The sequence below is a fragment of the Stegostoma tigrinum genome, chromosome 31 (assembly GCF_030684315.1).
Source record: "Stegostoma tigrinum isolate sSteTig4 chromosome 31, sSteTig4.hap1, whole genome shotgun sequence".
Taxonomy (NCBI): domain Eukaryota; kingdom Metazoa; phylum Chordata; class Chondrichthyes; order Orectolobiformes; family Stegostomatidae; genus Stegostoma; species Stegostoma tigrinum.
This window is the reverse complement of record NC_081384.1, coordinates 32,061,148-32,089,084: the sequence shown is the minus strand read 5'-3', so window position 1 is coordinate 32,089,084 and position 27,937 is coordinate 32,061,148. Positions and strand designations below refer to the sequence as shown.

The window sequence follows — 27,937 nt, the reverse complement described above, 5'->3', positions numbered from 1 at the left end:
CAAAAAGTCTTCAAATAATATACTACGTAGAAAACTCATTCAAAAGGTCAGTACATGTGCATACCTGTCCCAGTCTGCAGTAAAATCAGTGAGTAATCTTGAACAAGGAAATCAGTCATATTAACACATCACTGCCAAACATATTGAAAACTTCTGAGTTACAGAATTGTTACAATGCAGAAAGAATCCATTTGGCCGATCGTGTCTACACTGGCCATGCAAATGGACGGTTCATTTACAGACATTCCCCCATCTTCGCCCCATAACTCTGCAGATCTTTACCTTTTCAGAATAATTCCCTATTGATGCTTCAATTGAATCTGTCTCCATCACAGCCTTGGACAGTGCATTCCAGACCCTAATCATTCACTGAACAAAAACATTTTCTTGATATCGCTTTTTCTTCTTTTCCAATTACTTTAAACACACGCCCTCTTGTTTTTGATTGTTTTATGGTTGGGAAGAGTTTCTCCCTAGCTGCAGAAATTGCTGGAAAAGCTCAGCAGGTCTGGCAGCATCTGTGGAGATTAATCAGAGTTAATATCGCAGGTCAAAGGTTCTGAGGCAGGGTCATTAACTCTGATTTCTCTCCACAGATACTGCCTGACCTGCTGAGCTTTTCCAGCAATTTCTGTCTTTGTTTCTAATTTATAGCACAATTCTTTTGGTTTCTCCCTATCTGTATTGTGTAGACATTTCCTGATTTTAAATACCTTCAACAAATCTCCTGTCAGCCTTCTCTTTTCTAACGAAAACATTTTTAATCTATCTTCATAACTGAAGTTGCTGATCCCTGGAATAATTCCCATGAATCCTTTCTGCTCTCTGCTCAATGTCTTCACTTCTTTCCTCATGTGTTATGCCCCAGACTGGCTGCAATATTTCAGTTGAGGCCAAAATAGGGTTTCATATAAGTTCAACGAGCAACATAGCAACAGCGTTTGTTCATGCACTCAGAGCCTGCATTAAGAAAACGTAGGGTGCTGTATGCTTTACTAATCATGCTGTCAATCTATCCTGCCCCCATCGATAACTTTTATGCTCATTTACATCCTGCTCCTGTACTCCTTTTGAAATTGTGCCCTATATTCAGCTTTAACCTAATACAGAAATAGAAAGCTAGCCTCATGAGTGAATCCTCCAAAATCTACGCTTTCTCTTTTTTACTTACTCTCATGCAAAACAATGTGTAGGGTCGATGTGTCTCTGGCCCTTCAATGACCCTTCTCTTGGTTTCTTCTTGCAGAGGATGACAAGATGGATGCAAAATCAAAGCTGAGTGTAGCTGCAAAGATGACACTGTTCAAAGTAGGTGCCGGTTTGTAGAATATTCACTAATCATTCGAGGAGAGTTTAGTACCTTATCCCCTGTTTATACCGGCCAGCGGAGTGTTGTAACCCTCGTCCCAGTTTCTTATGAACTCTCACTGCTTTTGTTGAGGTTGGAGGGTGAAAAACGTTGTAAAATAGGAAAGCATACAAGTTAAACACTACCTTCAAAAGGGGTTAAATTCACAGTATGGCAGAAGGATTTTTAAAGCAGCATATTTCAGACATTGTAAAGTTACTTCAGACTATTCAATGGTTGTCAATTATGTCAGTTGATTAGAGCGTAACTGAGACATTTACCAGTCAGTTTACATGGTAAAATTCCATTGCTCAGCGTCAAAAATAACAAAAAGAATAAACCAGAAAGTATCAGGCCAGTCAGATATGATGCCACCTGCTAAAATATAAACATTGGCCTGAACTGCAATTGAGATAGATCAGGATGGTTTTCCCAGCTGAAAGTTTACTCAAAAGGAACCAGAATGAGAAGTTGTATAATCTGTCACTGGTGCAATGTTTTGCCAAGGAAATCCACTGCTGGAATTAGCCGAGTTGTGTGGAATTATTCTGGCTCTTCTCGTTATGCTGCCTCTCTCCCTTTCATATTTCCATTAGGAACTGGAGAAAGGATCCCCTGCAGATTCTGCTGCAAAGTTGCGTCCTCGCAGCAACAATGCAGCCGTGGAGCGTAGGCTGCGACGTTCGCACGACCGTTCTCGGACTCAGCCAGTGACCACAGAGGAAATGGTGGTGGCAAACAGGTACGGAATAGATCAGGAATTTTCTGAAGAAGGATCTAGGCCCGAAACAACATCAGCTTTCCTGCTCCTAAGATGCTGCTTGGCCTACTGTGTTCATCCAGCTCCACACCTGGTTATCTGGAATAGATCAGGAGAAGGCTGTACTATTTAGAAAAGCTCTAACCCTAACCCTATTAGGGTTATCACAAGAAGCAGAGAGAAGTTGGGAGGGATTTCCAGAGTATGGGGCCAAGGCAATTGAAGGCACGCTACCAAGGTCCAAGGCTACCAGATCAACCCCACCAAAAGAATGGTTAACTGGTCTTTCGTGTAATTTTGTGGCATCTTGCTATGCACAAGTTGGCTGCTACATTGACCTAAGTAACATTTGTTGCACTTAAGAAATCAAGGGCTACAGGAGAGTGCAGGGAAGTGGAGTTGAAATGCCCATCAGCCATGATTTAAATGGCAGAGTGGACTTGATGGGCCGAATGGCCTTACTTCCACTCCTATGTCTTATGGTCTTACCAATGATTGAGCAAATAAATTTGGGGTTATGCATGAGGCTGGAATGAAAAGTGCAGAGATCCCTCTGAGGCTTGGGGAGCTAGAGGAGATTGTTGGAGGCGTGAGGCCATGACGGGTTTTGAAAACAAGGATCAGAATTTTAAAATGAAGGCAGGAGCTAGTATATAGCAGAGAGCACAGGAGGTAAAAGGATGATGGAACTTACCACTAACCAAGGCAAGGGCAATACCTGTGGACTTACCAACTTTAACAGAACGCATGGACTGACTAAAAATGAGGACCAAATCCTCCTCACCCCAGTCAACCTCACTCCAGCAGATCAACTTCACCAAAAGAATGGTTAACTAGTCTTTCGTGTAATTTTGTGGCATCCTGCTGTGCACAAGTTGGCTGCAACATTTGTTGCACTTAAGTTATCCATTGACGACAATATACTTCATAACATAATGAAGTCATGATATGGTGCTAAATATAACACGAGATAAGCGCATGAAATGGGGAAAGGTATAGAAGGGTATGTCCATGAGGTTAAACACAGTGGGATATGAGGAGATTCCTGTGGTGGATAATCACCAGTTTGGAACTCTTGGCTAAATGACTTTTTGTCTGCTGCAAACACATGTGACACTTCGTAACATATTTTTACTTACAATGTTTGATAGTGTATGTGAGTTTGCTTGCTAAGCTGGAAGGTTAGTTTTCAGACGTTTCGTCACTTTTTTTTATTTGAAAAAATATACTTTATTCATAGAATGTACAAAAAATAAAACATTTATACACCTACCCAGTCATGCAAGCCACTCCGGGTTACCCGGGGGTACGTACACCAACTAAAAGGAAAAAAAAACAAAACAGAAAAAAAAAACAAAGCAAAGAAATCGCCCCGGCAGTCGTCACCCGGCACAGTCCCAGTTGGCCCCCTGACCAGTTGGGGAAGGCGCCAGCTGGGCCCGGTTACCAGATAGGATTCTTTTCCCTTTTCTGGACGAGGGGGCTCATACGGTGGTCTTTCCCCACCGCGCCTTGGCGGCGGCTGCCCCAAGCTTTAGCGCGTCCCTCAGCACGTAGCCCTGGACCTTGGAGTGCGCCAGTCCGCAACACTCGGTCGGGGTCAGTTCTTTCAGCTGGCAGACCAGCAAGTTGCGGGCAGACCAAAGAGCGTCTTTCACCGCATTGATGGTCCTCCAGGCGCAGTTGATGTTGGTCTCGGTGTGCGTCCCCGGAAACAGCCCGTAGAGCACGGAGTCCCGCGTCACGGAGCTGCTCGGGACGAACCTCGACAAATACCACTGCATCCCCCTCCAGACCTCCTGCGCATAGGCACACTCCAGAAGGAGGTGATCGACAGTCTCGTCCCCCCCGCAGCCACCTCGAGGGCAGCGTGCGGTGGTGCAGAGATTCCGGGCATGCATAAAGGATCTCACTGGCAGAGCCCCTCTCACCGCCAGCCAAGCAATGTCCTTGTGCTTGTTTGAAAGTTCTGGCGATGAGGCATTCTGCCAAACGACTTTGGCAGTCTGCGTGGGGAACCACACGACGGGATCCACCCTCTCCTTTTCCCGAAGGGTCCCGAGGATACGACATGCTGACCACTGCCTGACGGCCTTGTGGTCAAAGTTGTTTCCTTTCAAAAATTTCTTCACGAAGGACAGGTGGTACGGAACGGTCCAACTACTCGGAGCGTTCCGCGGCAACGAGGCCAGGCCCATCCTTCGCAACACCGGGGACAGGTAGAACCTCAGTAAGTAGTGACACTTGGTGTTTGCGCACTGAGGATCTACGCACAGCTCGATGCAGCCACACACAAAGGTAGCCGTCAGGGCGAGGGTGGCGTTCGGTACGCCCTTTCCCCCATTTCCCAGGTCTTTGTACATGGTGTCTCTGCAGACCCGGTCCATCCTCGACCCCCAAATGAAGTGGAAGATGGCCCGGGTGACCGCAGCGGCGCAGGTCCAGGTAATAGGCCAGGCCTGCGCCACATACAACAGTACCGAAAGCCCCTCGCACCTGACAACCAGGTTCTTACCTGCGATGGAGAGGGACCGGAGCGTCCACCTGCCCAGCTTCTGCTTAAATTTGGCGATACGCTCCTCCCAAGTCTTAGTGCATGCCCCAGCTCCACCAAACCAAACACCCAGCACCTTCAGGTAATCTGTCCTGACGGTGAAGGGGACGAAGGAGCAGTCGTCCCAGTTCCCGAAGAACATGACCTCGCTCTTACCCCTATTGACTTTGGCACCCGAGGCCAGTTCAAACTGGCCGCAGATGTCCAACAGCCTACTCACCGACCGACGATCGGTGCAGAAGACGGCGACATCGTCCATGTACAGGGAGGTCTTGACCTGAAGGCCTCCGCTGCCTGGGATAGTCACGCCCTTCAGGCTCACGTCCTTCCTGATGGAGGCGGCGAAGGGCTCCACACAGCACACGAACAAGGCAGGAGAGAGCGGGCAGCCCTGCCTGACTCCAGATCTAACAGGAAAACTGTCTGATTCCCACCCGTTGATCGAGACTGCGCTAACCATGTTAGCGTAGAGCAGCCGGATCCAATTGCGGATGCCCTCCCCGAACCCCAATTTGGAGAGGACGTCCCTCATGTAAGCATGAGAGACCCTGTTGAAGGCCTTCTCCTGGTCCAGGCTGACGAGGCAGGTGTCCACCCGCCTGTCCTGTACTTCGGCGATCGTATCCCTGATGAGCGCGAGGCTCTCAGCGATCTTCCTGCCCGGCACAGCACAGGTTTGGTCAGGGTGAATCACCGACTCCAGGACAGACCTGACCCGGTTGGCAATGACCTTGGCCAGGATTTTGTAGTCCACGTTCAAAAGTGAAATGGGACGCCAATTCTTAATTTCTTCCCTCTCCCCCTTCCTCTTGTAAATGAGGGTGATGATGCCCTTCCTCATGGACTTGCACATTTCCCCTGCCCGAAGCGCACTATCGTACACCTCCAGCAGGTCCTGGCCGACCAGGCCCCACAGAGCAGAATACAGCTCGACCGGTAAGCCATCACTTCCGGGAGTCCTATTCCTCTGCAAGGACTTGAGGGCTCTGGTCAGCTCGTCCAGGGATATCGGCCGGTCCAGCCACTCCCTCGTGCCGTCGTCTAAGACCTCCGTGATAGACGACAGGAACGACTCGGAGGCCGTGCTGTCCGTGGGCTTCGTGTCGTACAGTCCGGCATAGAAGGATCTGCTGATCCTCAAAACGTCAGGCCGAGACGACGTCACCGAGCCGTCGTCCTCCTTCAGCCGGCTAAGCACAGAGCTCTCTTTGTGCAACTTCTGAAAGAAGAAACGCGAGCACATCTCGTCCTGCTCCACGGAGCGGACCCTGGACCGGAAGATTATCCTGGAGGCCTCCGCGGCGAAGAGCGAGGCTTGCTGGCCCCTCACTTCGCGGAGGTCCTCCGTGACATCGACCCCCATCAACTGCAGAAGGAGCAGGTTCTGCACCCTTTTCTGGAGTCGCGACAGCTTTCCCCGCCTCTCTCTTGCCTTCTGAACACCCTTGAGGACAAAGAACCTCTTGATGTTCTCCTTCACCGTCTCCCACCAGTCGCCTGCAGACTCAAAGAGGGGTTTCACGGTTCTCCAACCGGCGTACTCCCTCTTAAGCTCCTCGACGTTCTCTGGGGTCAACAGAGTCGTGTTGAGCTTCCACGTCCCCTTGCCGGCCGGCTGGTCGTCCTGTAAGTGACAGTCGGCCAACAGGAGGCAGTGGTCAGAGAAGAACACCGGCTCGACACCGGTGGACCTGACCGAGAACGTCCGTGACACAAACAGGAAGTCTATCCTTGAGCGGATAGACCCGTCTGGCCGCGACCAGGTGTACCTCTGCTGCGCTCCGTCTGCAGGGGTGCTGAAGACGTCGAGCAGCTTGGCGTCCTTCACCGTGCCCATCAGGAATCTGGACGTGACGTCCAGTTGAATCCCCCCACCCGCTGTCCCCACGCCGGATCTTCCATCTGCATCAATGATGCAGTTGAAGTCTCCGCCTAGGATGACCGGCCTGGACGTAGCCAGCAGGGGTGGAAGCCGCTGCAGGACGGCCAACCGCTCACTCCGTACCACTGGGGCGTACACGTTGATCAGCCTCAGGGGAGCATTCCTGTAGGTGATGTCAGCCACTAGGAGGCGCCCCCCCCACCACCTCCTGAACTTGAGAGATGGTGAAGTTGTGCCCCCGCAGCAGAATAGCCAGGCCTGAGGAGCGACAGTCGTTACCCCCCGACCAGATCGAAGGCCCACAGGTCCAGGCGCCGGACCATTTCCCGTACCTGCCGAGGTGCGGTATCCCGCAGTCCTGCAGAAACATGAGGTCCGCCTTGATGGTGGTCAGGTAGGCCAACGTGGACACACATCTCGCGGTTGACTTGACGCTGCGCACATTAATGTTCGCAACTCGTACCCCCATTGTGGGCAGTGACCGCAGTACCCTCCCCAGGTCCAAGGTCCAGCCCCTCCATCTGTCCCTTCATGCCCATTGCCCGGGCTAACTGCTGGACGCTCTCTGGGCTCAGGAAACCGTCTGTGCTGCCTTCCGGGTGGCATCCCCCCGCCAGGGGTGCGGAGGCAGGAGGGTCCGGCTCCGGATCAGGCTGGGGACGTGCTGTTTCCTCCTTCCCGCCTGGAAGTTCCGGGGGGCCCTCCAGTGCTCCAGCGGCACTTGACTGGGTGTCAGAGTGAGCCTCAGGACGCCTCCCGTCACCTGGAAGCGGGGTGCTGCTTTCCTTCCCCCTCGAGACCTTTAACTTCTGCTTCGGGTGGGCCCTCTCCGAATCCTCCTCGTCAGAGGAGCTCTTATAGCCCCCCTGTAGCTGCCTCTTCCCTCCTGATTGTTGCGGTTCCTGGGCCCGTCGACGCACCTTCCTCCTCGCTTTCCGGACTGTAGTCCACTCCCCTGGGTTGCCTGCCGCCGCCTCCATTGGCTCCGGGTTGTCGGGGGGGAATCGGAGCCTGCAGGGGTGCTTTGCTGGCTTCGGGCCCATCCTGCAGGGCTGGGCCCTCCTGCACGGCCTGGCCCTCCTGCACATTAGTGGGGTCCTTGCTGGGCCCTGGTGCCTTCCTCTCCTCCGGGGGGGCTGGCCCCGCATTTCCCCTGCCGGCGACATGGGCGTAGGTGGTACCCCGCCGCGGGCATGCCCTATAGAAGTGGCCCGCTTCCCCGCAAAGGTTGCAGCTTCTCTCTCGTGGGCAATCCTTTGCAAGGTGTCCCTCCTCCCTGCAGTTCCTGCAGATGGTGACTTTGCAGTCGGCCGCCATGTGACCTGACCTACCACAGGCATGGCAGACTTTAGGTTGCCCTGCATAGGTCAGGTCGCCCCTGCTCCCGCCGATCGCGAAGCTGGACGGTGGGTGTGCGACATTCCCGTCTGCGCCCATCCTCAGCGTCACCTTGACCTGCCTCTTACTCGTCCAGATGCCAAAGGGGTCCACCATGTCAGTTAGGTCCCCTTCCACCTTCACATACCTTCCGAGGAAGGTCAGGACGTCAACTGCTGGCACATGCGGGTTGTACATGTGTACAGTCACCATACGGCTCCTCTGTGCTGGTATCACAAACAGCGGGACAGCGGTCAATACAGAGAGGGGGCCCTCACCTCCTTTCTCCTTGAAAACCTCCAGGAAGCGCTCGCAAAGCTTGGCACTCCGGAAGGTCACGTCGTAAAAACCCCCTCCGGGGAAATCCTGCAGGCAGTAAATGTCCGCAGCAGCAAACTCACAACAGTCCAACAGGACCCTCTTCACGAAGAAGGTGCGGTCCACAGGTGCACCTTCATCCACCTTCTTTACAGAAACACGGATGGTGTTCCGGACCCCCTGACCTGGGGCACGAGCACTTGCCGCAGCCATCGTTGCAGGTTGGCTGCTTCCCTGAACCAGCGTTAGACCGAAGCCAGCATTAAGATCCACTGGTCGCAAGGGTGCACAGCCAACCCGACGTCCTCCTTTCACCTCCAAGACAGCACTCTCGTCCTCTCAGTCCACAAGAGAGTGGGTCTTTATTGTGTTTGAGATGTAAGCTGGTTCACTGAGCTGTAAGATTTGTCCCCAGATGTTTTGTCACCTTTTTTTTTTTTTTTTATTTGAAAAAATATACTTTATTCGTAAGATGTACAAAAAAATAAAACATATTTACACACCTACCCAGTCATGCAAGCCGCTCCGTTTTACCCAGGGGGTACATACACCAACTAAAGGAAAAAAAAACAAAACAGAAAAAAAAAACAAAGCAAAGAAAATTCCCCAGCAGTCGTCACCCCGCACAGTCCCAGTTGGCCCCCTGACCAGTTGGGGAAGGCGCCAGCTGGGCCCAGTTACCAGATAGGATTCTTTTCCCTTTTCTGGACGAGGGGGCTCATACGGTGGTCTTTCCCCACCGCGCCTTGGCGGCGGCTGCCCCAAGCTTTAGCGCGTCCCTCAACACGTAGCCCTGGACCTTGGAGTGCGCCAGTCTGCAACACTCGGTCGGGGTCAGTTCTTTCAGCTGGCAGACCAGCAAGTTGCGGGCAGACCAAAGAGCGTCTTTCACCGCATTGATGGTCCTCCAGGCGCAGTTGATGTTGGTCTCGGTGTGCGTCCCCGGAAACAGCCCGTAGAGCACGGAGTCCCGCGTCACGGAGCTGCTCGGGACGAACCTCGACAAATACCACTGCATCCCCCTCCAGACCTCCTGCGCATAGGCACACTCCAGAAGGAGGTGATCAACAGTCTCGTCCCCCCCGCAGCCACCTCGAGGGCAGCGTGCGGTGGTGCAGAGATTCCGGGCATGCATAAAGGATCTCACTGGCAGAGCCCCTCTCACCGCCAGCCAAGCAATGTCCTTGTGCTTGTTTGAAAGTTCTGGCGATGAGGCATTCTGCCAAACGACTTTGGCAGTCTGCATGGGGAACCACACGACGGGATCCACCCTCTCCTTTTCCCGAAGGGTCCTGAGGATACTACGTGCTGACCACTGCCTGACGGCCTTGTGGTCAAAGGTGTTTCCTTTCAGAAATTTCTCCACGAAGGACAGGTGGTACGGAACGGTCCAACTACTCGGAGCGTTCCGCGGCAACGAGGCCAGGCCCATCCTTCGCAACACCGGGGACAGGTAGAACCTCAGTAAGTAGTGACACTTGGTGTTTGCGTACTGAGGATCTACGCACAGCTTGATGCAGCCACACACAAAGGTAGCCGTCAGGGCGAGGGTGGCGTTCGGTACGCCCTTTCCCCCATTTCCCAGGTCTTTGTACATGGTATCTCTGCGGACCCGGTCCATCCTCGACCCCCAAATGAAGTGGAAGATGGCCCGGGTGACGGCAGCGGCGCAGGTCCAGGTAATAGGCCAGGCCTGCGCCACATACAACAGTACCGAAAGCCCCTCGCACCTGACAACCAGGTTCTTACCCGCGATGGAGAGGGACCGGAGCGTCCACCTGCCCAGCTCCTGCTTAAATTTGGAGATACGCTCCTCCCAAGTCTTAGTGCATGCCCCAGCTCCACCAAACCAAACACCCAGCACCTTCAGGTAGTCTGTCCTGACGGTGAAGGGGATGAAGGAGCGGTCGTCCCAGTTCCCGAAGAACATGACCTCGCTCTTACCCCTATTGACTTTGGCACCCGAGGCCAGCTCAAACTGGCCGCAGATGTCCAACAGCCTACTCACCGACCGACGATCGGTGCAGAAGACGGCGACATCATCCATGTACAGGGAGGTCTTGACCTGAAGGCCTCCGCTGCCCGGGATAGTCACGCCCCTCAGGCTCACGTCCTTCCTGATGGAGGCGGCGAAGGGCTCCACACAGCACACGAACAAGGCAGGAGAGAGCGGGCAGCCCTGCCTGACTCCAGATCTAACAGGAAAACTGTCTGATTCCCACCCGTTGATCGAGACTGCGCTAACGATGTTGGCGTAGAGCAGCCGGATCCAATTGCGGATGCCCTCCCCAAACCCCAATTTGGAGAGGACGTCCCTCATGTAAGCATGAGAGACCCTGTCGAAGGCCTTCTCCTGGTCCAGGCTGACGAGGCAGGTGTCCACCCGCCTGTCCTGTACTTCGGCGATCGTATCCCTGATGAGCGCGAGGCTCTCAGCGATCTTCCTGCCCGGCACAGCACAGGTTTGGTCAGGGTGAATCACCGACTCCAGGACAGACCTGACCCGGTTGGCAATGACCTTGGCCAGGATTTTGTAGTCCACGTTCAAAAGTGAAATGGGACGCCAATTCTTAATTTCTTCCCTCTCCCCCTTCCTCTTGTAAATGAGGGTGATGATGCCCTTCCTCATGGACTTGCACATTTCCCCTGCCCGAAGCGCACTATCGTACACCTCCAGCAGGTCCTGGCCGACCAGGCCCCACAGAGCAGAATACAGCTCGACCGGTAAGCCATCACTTCCGGGAGTCCTATTCCTCTGCAAGGACTTGAGGGCTCTGGCCAGCTCGTCCAGGGATATCGGCCGGTCCAGCCACTCCCTCGTGCCGTCGTCTAAGACCTCCGTGATAGACGACAGGAACGACTCGGAGGCCGTGTTGTCCGTGGGCTTCGTGTCGTACAGTCCGGCATAGAAGGATCTGCTGATCCTCAAAACGTCGGGCCGAGACGACGTCACCGAGCCGTCGTCCTCCTTCAGCCGGCTAAGCACAGAGCTCTCTTTGTGCACCTTCTGAAAGAAGAAACGCGAGCACGTCTCGTCCTGCTCCACGGAGCGGACCCTGGACCGGAAGATTATCCTGGAGGCCTCCGCGGCGAAGAGCGAGGCTTGCTGGCCCCTCACCTCGCGGAGGTCCTCCGTGACATCGACCCCCATCAACTGCAGAAGGAGCAGGTTCTGCACCCTTTTCTGGAGTCGCGACAGCTTTCCCCGCCTCTCTCTTGCCTTCTGAACACCCTTGAGGACAAAGAACCTCTTGATGTTCTCCTTCACCGTCTCCCACCAGTCGCCTGGAGACTCAAAGAGGGGTTTCACGGTTCTCCAACCGGTGTACTCCCTCTTAAGCTCCTCGACGTTCTCTGGGGTCAACAGAGTCGTGTTGAGCTTCCACGTCCCCTTGCCGGCCGGCCGGTCGTCCTGTAAGTGACAGTCGGCCAACAGGAGGCAGTGGTCAGAGAAGAACACCGGCTCGACACCAGTGGACCTGACCGAGAACGTCCGTGACACAAACAGGAAGTCTATCCTTGAGCGGATAGACCCGTCTGGCCGCGACCAGGTGTACCTCTGCTGCGCTCCGTCTGCAGGGGTGCTGAAGACGTCGAGCAGCTTGGCGTCCTTCACCGTGCCCATCAGGAATCTGGACGTGACGTCCAGTTGAATCCCCCCACCCGCTGTCCCCACGCCGGACCTTCCATCTGCATCAATGATGCAGTTGAAGTCTCCGCCTAGGATGACCGGCCTGGACGTAGCCAGCAGGGGTGGAAGCCGCTGCAGGACGTCCAACCGCTCACTCCGTACCACTGGGGCGTACACGTTGATCAGCCTCAGGGGAGCATTCCTGTAGGTGATGTCAGCCACTAGGAGGCGCCCCCCCACCACCTCCTGAACTTGAGAGATGGTGAAGTTGTGCCCCCGCAGCAGAATAGCCAGGCCCGAGGAGCGACAGTCGTTACCCCCCGACCAGATCGAAGGCCCACAGGTCCAGGCGCCGGACCATTTCCCGTACCTGCCGAGGTGCGGTATCCCGCACTCCTGCAGAAACAGGAGGTCCGCCTTGATGGTGGTCAGGTAGGCCAACGTGGACACACATCTCGCGGTTGACTTGACGCTGCGCACATTAATGCTCGCAATTCGTACCCCCATTGTGGGCAGTGACCGCAGTACCCTCCCCAAGTCCAAGGTCCAGCCCCTCCATCTGTCCCTTCATGCCCATTGCCCGGGCTAACTGCTGGACGCTCTCTGGGCTCAGGAAACCGTCTGTGCTGCCTTCCGGGTGGCATCCCCCCGTCAGGGGTGCGGAGGCAGGAGGGTCCGGCTCCGGATCAGGCTGGGGACGTGCTGTTTCCTCCTTCCCGCCTGGAAGTTCCGGGGGGCCCTCCAGTGCTCCAGCGGCACTTGACTGGGTGTCGGAGTGAGCCTCAGGACGCCTCCCGTCACCTGGAAGCGGGGTGCTGCTTTCCTTCCCCCTCGAGACCTTTAACTTCTGCTTCGGGTGGGCCCTCTCCGAATCCTCCTCGTCAGAGGAGCTCTTATAGCCCCCCTGTAGCTGTCTCTTCCCTCCTGATTGTTGCGGTTCCTGGGCCCGTCGACGCACCTTCCTCCTCGCTTTCCGGACTGTAGTCCACTCCCCTGGGTCGCCTGTCGCCGCCTCCATTGGCTCCGGGTTGTCGGGGGGGATTGGAGCCTGCAGGGGTGCTTTGCTGGCCTCGTGGCCATCCTGCAGGGCTGGGCCCTCCTGCACGGCCTGGCCCTCCTGCACATTAGTGGGGTCCTTGCTGGGTCCTGGTGCCTTCCTCTCCTCCGGGGGGGCTGGCCCCGCATTTCCCCTGCCGGCGACCTGGGCATAGGTGGTACCCCGCCGCGGGCATGCCCTATAGAAGTGGCCCGCTTCCCCGCAAAGGTTGCAGCTTCTCTCTCGTGGGCAATCCTTTGCAAGGTGTCCCTCCTCCCTGCAGTTCCTGCAGATGGTGACTTTGCAGTCGGCCGCCATGTGACCTGACCTACCACAGGCATGGCAGACTTTGGGTTGCCCTGCATAGGTCAGGTAGCCCCTGCTCCCGCCGATCGCGAAGCTGGACGGTGGGTGTGCGACATTCCCGTCTGCGCCCATCCTCAGCGTCACCTTGACCTGCCTCTTACTCGTCCAGATGCCAAAGGGGTCCACCATGTCAGTTAGGTCCCCTTCCACCTTCACGTACCTTCCGAGGAAGGTCAGGATATCAACTGCTGGCACATGCGGGTTGTACATGTGTACAGTCACCATACGGCTCCTCTGCGCTGGCATCACAAACAGTGGGACAGCGGTCAATACAGAGAGGGGGCCCTCACCTCCTTTCTCCTTGAAAACCTCCAGGAAGCGCTCGCAAAGCTTGGCACTCCGGAAGGTCACATCGTAAAAACCCCCTCCGGGGAAATCCTGCAGGCAGTAAATGTCCGCAGCAGCGAACCCACAACAGTCCAACAGGACCCTCTTCACGAAGAAGGCGCGGTCCACAGGTGCACCTTCATCCACCTTCTTTACGGAAACACGGATGGTGTTCCGGACCCCCTGACCTGGGGCACGAGCACTTGCCGCAGCCATCGTTGCAGGTTGGCTGCTCCCCTGAACCAGCGTTAGGCCAAAGCCAGCATTAAGATCCACTGGTCGCAAGGGCGCACAGCCAACCCGATGTCCTCCTTTCACCTCCAAGACTGCACTCTCGTCCTCTCAGCCCACAAGAGAGTGGGTCTTTATTGTGTTCGAGATGTAAGCTGGTTCACTGAGCTGTAAGGTTTGTCCCCAGATGTTTTGTCACCATTCCAGGTAACATCAACAGTGAGCCTCTGACGAAGCGCTGGTGTTATGTCTCCGCTTTCTATTTATCTGGTTAGGTTTCCTTGGGTTGGTGATGTCATTTCCTGCATTGGTGATGTCATTTCCAGTTCTTTTTCTCAGGGGATGGTAGATTGGCTCCAAATCAATGTGTTTGTTGATGGAGTTCTGGTTGGAATGCCATGCTTCTAGGAATTCTTTTAAGTTCATTAGCTAATGAATTTAAAAGCCCCTATACAGACAACAAACAAAACAAACGTCATCTACAAAATACCTTGCAAAAACTGTGACAAACACTACATTGGACAAACTGGCAGAAAGCTAGCCACCAGGATACATGAACATCAACTAGCCACAAAACGACATGACCCACTATCACTCGTATCCTTACATACAGATGAGGAAGGACACCACTTTGATTGGGACAACACATCCATCCTAGGACAAGCCAAACAGAGACATGCACGAGAATTCCTAGAAGCATGACATTCCAACCAGAACTCCATCAACAAACACATTGATTTGGAGCCAATCTACCATCCCCTGAGAAAAAGAACTGGAAGTGACATCACCAATGCAGGAAATGACATCACCAACCCAAGGAAACCCTAACCAGATAAATAGAAAGCGGGATATAACACCAGTGCTTCGTCGGAGGCTCATGATGATGTTATCTAGAATAGTGACGAAACGTCTGAAAACTAACCTTCTAGCTCAGCGAGCAAACTCACATCCAGAACCTCAACCTGAGCTACAAATCTTCTCAATATTTGATAGTGTTTATGTCTTCATCACACTATAGTTTTTCACCTCACTTTGTATTGACAGTAAATTCAGATATATTATACTTGGTCTCCTTATCTGTGTCATTGATCTACAGTATAAATAGCTGAAACCCAGTGCTGATCAATGAGGCACTCCACAAGCAACATCCTACCATTTTGGAAAAAAACCATTCATTCCTATTCTCTATTTGTTGACCATTAACGAATTTCCAGTCCATTTCCAATGTATATTCTCAAACCCATGAGCCCTAACCTTGTGCAACAGTCTCGAGTGAGAAACCTTACCATTGCCTTCCTAAAATACATATGTATTACATACAGTGCCTCCCCCTCATCATCCCTGCCAGTCAAAACCTCAAAAACCTCTAAAACAGCTATTTAAATGTCATTCCTGTTTAATAAAATCATGTTGAAAGGCCAACTCCTGATCCTAGTTTCCTAAAATGTGCTTCCTGATTTTTCTGCTGAATGGCCTAACTGTCATTTTAAGTTTTGGGTTTTCTTTTACATGTATGATCTCCCACAAAATGACATATTTTCTCCTTACCTACCTAATCAAATTCTTTGATTAATTTGAATAACTTGACCGTCAAGTGACATAGCTCTTGTATTGCCCTCTGAGAACTTGTCAGTCTTTAACTTTCAAATGTGGCTCTGGATAGTAGATTTTGAGAGGAAATTTGAATATGGATGGCATCATGTTCAAACACAATAGCATGATAATTACAGGCTAGAAGCATGAGTTTTCCAGAAGGTGCCACTTCATGGTTAACATGAATGGGAGGCCCAGCAGAGAGATATTAATTTGTGGTTGGCAGAAAATTGAAGGATACGGTTAATACCGTGAAGGGCTGCAACAAATCAAATAAAGCATTCATAAATGAGTAGAGTGGGCACATACTTGAGTTGGGTACTTTGATAGGAGGTCTTAGGAGACATTGTAGTCCTTGGAAAAGAATGTCTAAATGGATTGGATTGAGTATTGGCTATCTGACAGAAGGCAGAGAGTTGGGATAAAAAGCTCTTTCTCGGAATGGCAACCGGTGATGAGTGGTGTCCCGCAGGGTTCAGTGTTGGGGCCACAGCTGTTCACCTTGTATATTAATGATCTGGATGAAGGGACTGGGGGCATTCTGGCGAAGTTTGCCGATGATACGAAGATAGGTGGACAGGCAGGTAATACTGAGGAGGTGGGGAAACTGCAGAAAGATTTAGACAGTTTAGGAGAGTGGTCCAGGAAATGACTGATGAAATTCAATGTGAGTAAATGTGAGGTTTAGCACTTTGGAAAAAAGAATACAGGCATGGACTATTTTCTAAACGGTGAGAAAATTCGCAAATCAGAAGTGCAAAGGGATCTGGGAGTGTTGGTCAGGATTCTCTAAAGGTTAACTTGCAGGTAGAGTCTGTAATTAAGAAAGCGAATATAATGTTGTCGTTTATCTCAAGAGGGTTGGAATATAAAAGCAGCGATGTGCTTCTGAGGCTCTAGTTTGGCCCCATTTAGAATACTGTGTCCAATTTGGGCCCCACTCCTCAGGAAGGACAAATTAGCCCTGGAGCGTGTCTAGCGGAGATTCACACGGATGATCCCTGGAATGGTAGGTTTAGCGCATGATGAACGGCTAAGGATCCAGGGATTGTACTCATTAGAGTTGAGAAGGTTGAGGGGAGATCTAATAGAAACTTACAAGATAATGTATGGCTTAGAACGGGTGGACACTAGGAAGTTGTTTCCGTTAGGCGGGGAGACTAGGACCCGTGGGCACAGCCTTAAAATTAGAGGGGGTAAATTTAAAACAGAAATGAGACGACATTTCTTCAGCCAGAGAGTGGTGGGCTTGTGGAATTCATTGCCACAGAGTGCCTTGGAGGCTGGAATGTTGGATGCCTTCAAGGCAGAGATCGACAAATTCTTGATCTCAAAAGGAATCAAGGGCTACGGGGAGAGTGCAGGGAAGTGGTGTTGAATTGCCCATCAGCCATGATTTAAATGGCGGAGTGACTTGATGGGCTGAATGGCCTTACTTCCACTCCTGTGTCTTATGGTCTTAAATGAAGTGGAAAAGCAAAGGTGTCTCAAGGTTGAGATTCACCAATTAGTGAAAATAATGCTACCATTTTACACATTTGGAAACAAGAAAACAAAACCACTCATGCTTGTTTCTGAATGGGTAGACTTGAAAATCAGAGAAATGTGTTAGAGATAGTAAGAACTACTGGAGCCAGAGATAATACAGCGTGGAGCTGGAGGAACACAACAGGCCAGGCAGCATTAGAGCAGCAGGAAAGTTGGCATTTCGGGTCAGGACCCTTCTTCTGCTCCACTAATGCTGCCTGTCCTGCTGCACTTCTCCAGCTCCACACTGTGTTATCAAAGAAATATGTTAACCTTGTTTGAACCCTGGCTTGTATGTATTTGACATTCTGGAAGGAATATGGAGAAAAAGTAAATAAGTGAAGGCTAGATGAAGATCAGGCCAGAGCTAAATGAGTGGTAAAGTAAGATCAAGGGGCTGAATGGTTTAATACTGTTCCTAACCCAAATGACAGCCAAGTGAAAGAAGGGATTACATTTGAAGAATGCTTTTCTTCACATTTTTCATTTTCTGCTTCTACACTAATTGATAAAAACTCTGCTGTTAGCCTCCCTAGGGCACAGTCACCAAACGAGCAGGATGCAGATGGAAAAAAGAGCGGTGCAGTTGAACAGGAGGTAGAAGAGAGAGGTGATGAGAATTCCAGGCTGAGCCTGAACCAGAAGATGGCCTTGTTTAACAGTCTGTGTCAGCCCATGCCTAAGAAGATGCCAACAGTGGAAGGACGTAATGGGCGCAGACAGAAAGGGGCTCGGTATCGCACACAACCTGTCACCTTTGGTGAAGTCCAGCTGGTAAATATTGTTTTTATTTCAATCTTACTAAGATGGTGAAGCAGAACAATTTCCTTCTGTGATTCATGATTTAAAACAGTCCATAAGTGTTTGAACAATAATTAATGACTGTACATTCTTGCGTCTGAAAGGTTTCAGGCCTTATTTGGAAGTTTTATGTAGGATCATAAAACTAGGAGCAGAAGTTGGCTATTCAGCCCCTCAAACCTGCTCTGCCATTCAGTAAGATCAGAGCTGGTCTGATTACACTATAGTCGCACCTACCGCAGGTAATCTTTCAACCCCGAGCTGATCAAGAATCTGCCTCTTCCTTCTTTCTGCTTTCACTGCCTATTGAGGAAGAGAGTCCCAAAGACTCTTGACCATTTGTGAGATTAAAATTCTGCTCATCTCTGCTTTAAATGGGTGTCTCCTTATTTTTACACTGTGAGTCCTGGTTTTAGAATCTCCCACAGAATGTGATGGGGAATCTCAGCAGGTCTGGCAGCATTTAGATCTTTCTCTACAGAGAGATTTGTTTCTGTGTTTTTGATTCAGATTTCCAACATCCAGTTCTTTGCTTTATAAAATCATCTCCATATCCACCTTGTCAAGACTAATTAAGTTTCCTCTTACTCTACTGTATTCCAGCAGATATGAACCTGACTGGTTCAACCCTTTCCTCATAAAACAAACCTCCCCTCTCTAACTATCACAGCTATTCCAGGTAGTCGAATAGCCCTTGTCTGAATTGCTTCCAAACTGGTTGCATCCTTCCTTAATTAACAACACCAATACTGCACACAGTAAACAATTCCCCTCAAAATGAACAATAATAATCCAATAGTTTTTAATTAGTTGCTGTACCTGCACATTCACCTGTGATACATGAACTCATGCACCTAATGTGTTAAACATTACAGTTGCAGAACCCATTATGGCTTGATTGTCCGGTATAATATGTTCACTAAGGCATGCAGACTGTGCAAACCCAATCTGTAACCTGCACTAGATGAAGGGCAGCACAGTGGCTCGGTGGTTAGAATTGCTGCCTCACAGCACCAGGGATCTGGCTGCCTGTGTGGAGTTTGGAAATCAGAGCACCTGTTTCCATGTGCATTTCCTCTGGGTGCTATGATTTCCTCCCACAGTCTGAAGATGTGCAGGATAGGTAGATTGTCCATGCTAAATTGCCCGTAGTGTCTAGAAATTTGCAAGCTAGGTGGGTTAGCCATGGGAAATGGGGCTAAGTCTGGATGGGATGCTCTTTGGAGGGATATTGTGGACTCGGTGGGATGAATGGCCTGCTTCCACATTTTAGGGATTCTATAAATATTATCGGGGATATTATAGCTAACTGCCTTGTACAGAGAGGGAAAAAATCGCCAATATTTCTATTAAGCATTACTATTTAATGATTCCTACTGGAAAATGCATGGGCATTGATTGAGAGTGGGAAAGACGCTACCTTGTGATGCCCTCAATAGTCAAATAGTCTACTGGCACCGTACAGGGTAACACTTGTACATTAGTTAAATGAGCAGGGATTGTGACATTGACATCCCATATTGAACTACACCCCTGCATAGGTCAGTGTGTTAAAAAGGGAAAGAAAAGATATTAGTGTGAAAAACTAAATTGACTGGAAAATCTATCTGTAAAAGAACCGCTGTGCTTTCAGTCCAGCAAGCTGTCCTTTGATCAACACTTGTTCCCAAGATATTTACACAATGTCTCTGAGGGGAACACAACGATACTTTGAAGTGGTTAACCACAGAGACTGTGGTGAGTTCAGGAACTACAAACTCCTGGGAATGTGCCGTTGCCGGTTTGTGATTTCTGTTTATTCAACTGGAATAAATAGACAATGCCATTTTGGTAATGTAGGAATGAGCACATCACAACGCAGGTTAAAAAAATAAAGTTAATCCAATCAGTCAGCTCAGGATGCAAACGTCCAAATACTCCAACCTCATGGTCAGTGTGTTTTTTTTAACAATGTGTGCTCCTGGCCAATCAGGCTGTGCTCATGTATGAAAGTATATCCAGTGTCAACATGGCACAGTTGCCAGCATTTGACACAACAGGTTGAAGGTCCAAAACCTACTGTAGCTGAGCACACACCCTGCATTCAATGCAGTACTGTTAGACTGTTACTCTATAACAGACTCCTACTACCTATAAAGGATCTCTCAGCTTGTTTTGTGAAGAAGTACTGAGTTGTCCCAGTGTTCAGGTCAGCACCTCTCTCATGATCACACTCACCAGGAACACTGTCACTGGCTGTTTGTTCATTTGTTGTTTTTGTGATCTCACTGTGCCAACCAAGTTTCCCAAACTAGTACCATTTGCCTTCACTTGGCTCACATTCCTCCAAACCTTTCCAATGCATGTACCCGTCCAAATGTCTTTTAAATGTGTAATTGTACTCTCTTCTACCACTCCCTCTGGCATTTTATTGCATGCATACACCACACTGTGTGTGGGAAAGTTGTCCCTCAGGTCCTTTTAAATCTTTCCCCTCTCACCTTACGTCTATGCCCTCTGGTTTTGGGCTCCCCTAACCTGGAGAAATGATCTTGGCTATTCACCCTATCCATGCCCCTCATGATTTTATAAGCCTTTCTAAGGTCACCCCTCAGGGACCGACGCCCCAGCCGATTCAGCTTCTGCCTATGGTTCAAACCCTCCAATCCTGGCAACATCTTTGTAAATCTTTTCTGCACACTTTCAAGTTTGACAACATCTTTCCTATAGCAGGTCGACTAAATTGAAACAGTATTCCAAAATTGGCCTAACCAATGGCCTGCAGAGCCACAACATCATTCCTGGTCGGCACAACATTGTGGGCTGAAGGGCCTGTTCTGTGCTGTACTGTTCTATGTTCTATGTTCTATGTTCTAAACCCAAAGAAAAATAGTTTAGCTAAAGGGACAGTCATATATTGTCACTTCAGAATTCTTTATTTCCATGAATTTTGAAATTGGCAATAGATGCAAGATATCTTTTATCTATGACCCTTCATGTGGTGATCACCCCCAAGATTCTCACTGGTAAAGATCACACACCAAGTCTCAATTAAGGGAAATCTGGAAAAGTGACAGAAACTTGGTCAAAAATAAAGGTTTGAGGATACTTTTCAAGGTAGAGAGCAAGGCAAGGAAGAGAATTCCAGAGAGTGAGGTGGTCATTACTGAGTGAAAAGGAGACAGGTCATGGCAGTGTAGGATAGCTTAGGACAGGATGGAGTAGGATAAGACAGGCTGAGCCCATGCGGTTAGCCAGACTCAGGGAGACAGGCAGCATGACCTGGTACATATGGTCAGATGAGGATGCAGAGCTGAAGGAGACAAGACCATGACATGGAAGTTTTTAATGCCAGAAGCTGAGGAATGAGGAGTGTGGCTCAGAAAGCAGACATGAGTTTTGGAATGGAGGATATTGAGTTGGGATGGGGGTGGGATTTTGGGTCAGAGGGAATGGGGCTTGGGATGAGAGAGAGGGAGATATGGGATGGGAGAGTGTAGTTCAGAATAAAGGAATGGGGTTTGAAATGGGGAGAGAGATTTTGGTTGTGCAACTGGGAGCATGGATTGGAAGGAGTATGATTTGGGATGGGGGAGTGGAGTTCGGGATGGAGTACTGAGTTTTAGAATGGGGGAGTTTGGCATTGGAGGGAGTGAGATTTTATAGGGTATAGTGAGGTTTGTGGAGGATGAATAGATTTTGGGATGGAGGAAATGGGGTATGCCACTGAGGAGTGGGGTTTGGGATGGGTAGCGTGAGGTTTGGAATGGAAGTTTTGGGTTTAGCTTAGAAAAGTGGGGTTTTATACAGTGCAGGAGGCATGTAACAGATTTAAGATAAGACCATAAGACATAGGAGTGGAAGTAAGGCCATTCAGCCCATCGGGTCCACTCCGCCATTTAAATCATGGCTAATGGGCATTTCAACTCTACTTCCCTGCACCCTCCCCGTAGCCCTTGATTCCTTGTGAGATCAAGAATTTGTCGATCTCTCCCTTGAAGGCATCTAACGACCCGGCCTCCACTGCACTCCGTGGCAATGAATTTCGCAAGCCAACCACGCTCTGGCTGAAGAAATGTCGTCTCATTTCTGTTTTAAATTTACTCCCTCTAATTTTAAGGCTGTGCCCACAGGTCCTAGTCTTCCTGCCTAACGGAAACAACTTCCCAGTGTCCACCTTTTCTAAGCCGTGCATTATCTTGTAAGTTTCTGTTAGATCTCCCCTCAACCTTCTCAACTCTAATGAGTACAATCCCTGGATCCTTAGCCGTTCATCATATGTTAAACCTACCATTCCAGGGATCATTCATGTGAATCTCTGCTGGACATGCTCCAAGGCTAGTATGTCCTTCCTGAGGTGTGGGACCCAAAACTGGACACAGTGTTCTAAATGGGGCCTAACTAGAGCTTTCTAAAGCCTCAGAAGCACATTGCTCCTTTTATATTCCAGCCCTGTTGAGATAAATGACAACATTACATTCGCTTTCTTAATCACAGGCACTACCTGCAAGTTAACTTTTCGAGAACCCTGGACCAACACTTCCAGATCCCTTTGTACTTCTGCTTTACGAATTTTCTCACCATTTAGAAAATAGTCCATGCCTGTATTCTTTTTTCCAAAGTGCAAAACCTTGCATTTGCTCACGTTGAATTTCATCAGTCATTTCCTGGACCACTCTCCTAAACTGTCTAAATCTTTCTGCAGCTTTCTCACCTCCTCAGTACTACCTGCCTGTCCACCTATCTTCGTATCATCGGCAAACTTCGCCAGAATGCCCCCAGTCCCTTCATCAAGATAATCTGGTGCAGTTTTTAAGGGGATTTCAGGAGGGTTTGCTTGGTAGGAGAGAGTGTTTCTGTGTACCGGGCAGGTCAGAATTTCAACTGTGTATTTGCTGTGTGGTGCTTCATTTTCCACTTATACAAACATTCAGTGATGAATAAATCCAGCCTTTGAGAGTTGGAGTATTGGCTCTGTCAGGACATTACTCATGTAAAATAAATTGGAACAGGGTGGGGCAGAGTGCTTTTAAAAAATAGCGTAGCTGCAATGAATCATTTTTGTTTGCTGGGACTAGAAAAGTCAGGTGTGTGGAATTGGCACTGGATCACGAATTTAACTTCAAGTCTAAACAACAACTTAGAGAAATATTGGAATTTGTGAAGCACTGCAGAATTATCTTCCAGGTAGGAGCCAGATCACCTGTGTCTAAATAAATAGCTGATTTCAAAAGCTTAGATCATTCAATTTGCTGTAAACTGCCCAATGGATAACGAACATGTTGGTGTTACTTTGGATGATTTTGAAGTGTTCAGACTCCCCAGGATGAACTTTGTCAAGAAGATAAACACGTGAAACATCAAATTTTAATTGCTACCCATGGAATCCTGGCCTGTGAAAGACAAGTATAATTTCTCGGAACTGGAAGCTCTCTCCATTTCTGGGAGCTTTCTTTGATATGTAGGAATGGATATATTTCTTCACCTAATACAAAATTGTGCTGTACTCCCTCATTGTGTTAACTAACTTGATGAGTTCAAATCCTTGAACTTCCAACTTTCAGTCCCTGAGGCAAGAGGTTACCAACTGATCCATGGCTGCACATTTAGACACTTGCTAATGATGTTGGTGTATAGGCAGGAAATGCTTAACATTCTCAATACAGCTTGCTTGATGAACTGGGGGAAAGCAAGTACATAATGAGTTAAGTGTTTAGCTGGTGTGCATGTTTAAGCTCTGTGGCAGATTGACACATTCCGCTGCCGGCTTCACTTGGATCCAGGTTTAATATTTCTCAGCTGGGCTGCCAGGTAAAATGCTGCGCTCATAGAAGTGTTTCACTTCAGGGAGGGGAAAGTGGACACTGTCCAGTAAGAGAGTCACAAGTGTACTTTCCGTGGGCCAATTACAAAAGGCAGTCATCTAGGCTTTTCTGATCGCAGCAGCATTTTACTTTAGGCTGAATCAGTGGAGGTAGAGTGAGGGGGCAGAGCAGGGAGAGCTGGAAAAAAACTGGGGGAAAATGTAAAAATTGTTACGAGGAAGTTTGAATCAGGTTGTTTGATTCGCTGATTTGGCTGTAGATTTTAACAGTCATGTTTCCTACAAATGCAAGCTCTATTAGAACAGCGCAATGTTTCCTAATTTTAGCTAAGCACTGCAGTCATCAATGGTCAGAATTATAGCAAGTTAGTTCAATTGCTACTAATCCAGACTCCCTCAGGCAGAACACTACTGTGTTTACGGTCTGGTTTGCGTACCCTGGTTGCTGTTTTTTCTACTTCCCTCCTGAATTCTTCATTGGTGAGTATGTCATTGTTTTGAATTTGTGTCGGCCCTTTATTGCCATTTTATCCCAATAACTTGCCATCCGCGGTACCCACAACTCAAAGGCAATACTGTCTGCACCACTGATGCTGAGGGCTTCAGCTTTCATGGGATCTCGTAGGCAGGAAAACAAAAGCATGAGCTCCCAACCTGTTAGCTGCAAGTGGTCTAACTCACTGCTGGCAAAATTAGGGATGTTGGCACTCCAAATTCAAAAGTTTCTATTTGATCACTACACCCAACATTGCAAAGAGTGTTGTTCATGTTTTGCATTAGATAAAGTGGCCAGGTAATGTAGATGACAGGAGAAAGGTTTCGAATAAGAAACTCTGGGATGGGGTGAAGGAGAGCTGTGTTGGGAGTATGGTATCTTGGGGTCTTTCCATGTGGGGGATATCTGATCACCTGGGAGAACCTTGTGTGGGGTAGGATTTCAGGAGAGACACAGGAAATTTCCCTCATCTTTAAGTGCTCAATTAGTGCTGTAAAGGCATTTAATGTCTCCTCAAAGCTACCTTCATGTTCTGATGCCTGGCAAGACTGGCTAACCGCAGTTAAACCTGGAAAACCAGAGGCTACCAGCTTCACTAAAATATTTAAATTCCTGAGTCGCACAGTGGCTCAGTGGTTAGCGCTGCTGCCTCACTGCACCAGGTTTGATTCCACCCTCGGGTGACTGTCTGTGTGGAGTTTGCACATTCTCCTTGTTTGCGTGGGTTTCCTCTGGGTGCTCTGGTTTCCTCTCACAGTTCAAAGATGTGTAGATTGAGTGGATTGGCCATACTAGATTGCCCGTAGTGTCCAGGGATGTGCCGGCTAGGTGGATTAGCCATGGGAAAAGCAGGGATAGGGTAGGGGGTGTGAGTCTGGAAGGGATGATCTTAGGAAGGCTGGCGTGGACTCAATGGGCTGATTCTTTAGAAACAGTTCATTTGCTTGTCCCTGGTCTACCTCTGTTAAATGCAAACGTAGGTAGATTTCAGGCAATTTGAAGAGGGACTGCAAAATTAAAAATAACTATTACATCTGTCAAGGTGCTAGCCTATTCATTCTTAGCTGGCAATATAAAACATAATGTTCCGTCTGGATTTGACCTGAATTTCAGGTCTCATTTCATAAACTGAAACCCTGAGAAAACCACTTAGATCTCTTTTGAGGTCAACCTGCTCTCCTCACCCTCCTCCAGACACAAACTAAGCCAAGTAAGTTAATCATTTTCAAACGTTTGTGTATTAAAGGCTGAGATTGTCAGCTTGCATCCCAGTTAACAAATCCCTGAAAAGCTTGTGTGCATCAATCATTAAAGCACGTGTCACAATTTCAGCTCCAGGATTTATCAGAACAACGCCATCAACTTCTGCCCAACTCCCCAGGACAGACACCTGCTGAGGAAACACTGTTGGATGCTTTAAGCTTGCCCTCCGCTCCAGAGGAGATTGTGAAGCTGGAGATAATGTCAGCTGTGTCCGTTCCCAGCTGTGAGGACAGCAGAAAGTTAGCGAGTGTGGGAAACGAGGAGAAACCAAAGGAGATCGAAGGAATATTGAAAACACAAGGAATCAGCAAGTTGAATGAAATTCACACCCTGCAGGAACAGCCCAGGAAATGTGAGGTGAGAAGCCAAACTGCTACATTGGCGGAGAGTGACTCTATTCCAAGTGGTCTATTTGGAGAGTACAACACAGACAGGGCAGACGTAACCCAGGAGCTGGGCAGGAGTGAAGATGAAGTGAGACTAGCTGAGAATGATGCTTCAGAGAAACCAAACTCCAGTGAAATACAAGAGGGTGACCAGAGAGAAACAACAGGTGAATACAATATTTGTGCTTTATCACTTATTTCTTTCAAATTCTAATGTTGATCTTTGCATGGCATGCAATTTATCCTGAATAGCGGCTGCATTGCTTGAATTGTCCTCTATTCATTTCCCTTATAGACAGTGAGTTTTTCTTAATTCTCCCTCAGGATGTGGCAAGGCCAATTTTTACTGCCCGTCTTTGAGAAGGTGGTGGTGAACAGCCATGTGCTTCTGTCCAAATGCTGATTGCTTCCCCATTGTTGCTGTTAGATAGAGCTCCAGATTTTGACAAAGAAGGAGCAGTGATAGATAACAAAGTCAGGATGGGGTGTGACTTGAAGTGGATCTCAGATGTCGGGATATTTCAATGTATATACTGGGGAAATAATTCCACAGAGGCTGCATCATCTCACCAGATCAACCTTTTATTTTCATATGCATAGCGTTTGACACCAGTCTGGCTTCCTCAGAGCCATCTCTGAGTTAACAGAACCTCTGACAATCCTGTTTATATCTGTCAGCCAGGACTCCCTGACTGGGGCTGTTAACCTGGTCCAAACAGGGAACTCATATTCTATGAAGTCCATCTGGTTGACCTCCTTGCAATCACTACATTGCCTTTGTCCTTTTAGCTGGTTGGGCCATGAGTTGCTGATCTAGTGTATTGAGACCTTCAAAGTGGCTTTACTCTGACTCGGGACTGAAGTTCACTCTCCATGTGCAGTCTTTATTGGCTACTCTCCATAATGAGAACCAGCTTAGGTTCCAGGAAATAAGACCCTCCTAAGATGTTGAAGACACAAGATTGGAATCTGGCTCTAAAACCCGAACACACTTGTGGACAAACCAATGCACAGAGATCAATCTCTGCAAAATGAATGCAGTGGTTTAAAAAGAAACAGCTCAGACATTCTGCCACTAGCCTTCACCAACTGTAGCTACATTCCAGGTCTGATCACAGAGAATGGATTGTGGTTTTGTAGTTAACCATTAACAACTTTCTATCGATAACCCAAACATGATCATACCAGCAGGTAATTCAGTTCCGTAATCTCTAGAAATGTCACAAACAATTGTCAGGAATTATTAACAAGCTACTCAATTGAATGCATTCATATTGGCTGGGATTTTCTACATCGGTTCTGCCTGGTCCATAACATTCTGCCATCTATAATGAGTGCAGAAGGGGAAAACCGCACTCGTTAGTTGGTAAGGCCACAAGTTTTTTTTTTGCATTTTCAGTGGGAGAAAAGTAAAGATTGTAACATTGGAATTGAAGAAAGAGAATCTCCATACACATTCCTTAAGCAGGTCATGATGAAGCTGAGAGATGCCAAATACTGATGTCAGTTAGTGTGGAGGAACACTCAAGAAAGGCAATAGTCATACACTGAAGTAGGAGAATATAAGACAGTTTAGGGTCGGGGGGTGCTGCTGATTGGCATTGTCACTGGACTACTGATCCAGAGGTCTGCACTAACACTGGGGAGGCATAGGTTTAAATACCACCAGAGCAGATAGTGAAATCTGAATTCAGTTAACACATCTGAGCGTAATAAAAGTTAGTCTAGTGTTGACTCACATAATCACTCATTGTTTGTAAAAAAACAATTTTGTTTTGTTAATGTCCTTCACAAAATCTGCCATCCTTACCTTGTCAGGCTTGCATGTGACTCCAGACCCACAGCAATGTGATTGGCCCTCTGGACGTGGCCATATTAAACCACAGAGTTCAAGGGAAACAAATGTGGGCCTTGCCAGTGACTCTCACTCCCCACCAAAACAAAACAGTAATTGGATCATGTGGTTGTTGTGCCTCAAATTTCAGTCCCTGAAAAACAAGGAAACATTCAGGAAAAGGGAATGTTTCTGAGTATCGAAACTCTTAAGTTATGAGGAGAAACCAGTTATGAGGAAAATCTGGCTTTTCCCAAACTAAAAAAGGAGCACCTGAAAGGTGAGATAACCAGGCGGAGAGCTGGATGAACACAGCAGGCCAAGCAGCATCAGAGGAGCAGGAAGGATGACGTTTCAGGCCTAGACCCACCTGAAAGGTGAATTTATTTAAAGCAATAAAGGTT

The 27,937-nt window shown here is 49.0% G+C and overlaps 1 protein-coding gene across 1 annotated transcript in view; it reads left to right on the top strand.

Moving 5' to 3' along the window:
* Window positions 1-1,251: 1,251 nt before the first annotated feature.
* Window positions 1,252-27,937, top strand: part of LOC125466374 (supervillin-like) — a 137,050-nt gene continuing 110,364 nt past the window's right edge. The window contains exons 1-4 of the mRNA XM_048560794.2: window positions 1,252-1,308; window positions 1,945-2,090; window positions 17,478-17,724; window positions 25,383-25,866. Of these exons, the coding sequence (XP_048416751.2) occupies window positions 1,258-1,308; window positions 1,945-2,090; window positions 17,478-17,724; window positions 25,383-25,866 (928 nt within the window). The 5' untranslated portion in view covers window positions 1,252-1,257. The remainder of the gene's footprint in view (window positions 1,309-1,944; window positions 2,091-17,477; window positions 17,725-25,382; window positions 25,867-27,937) is intronic.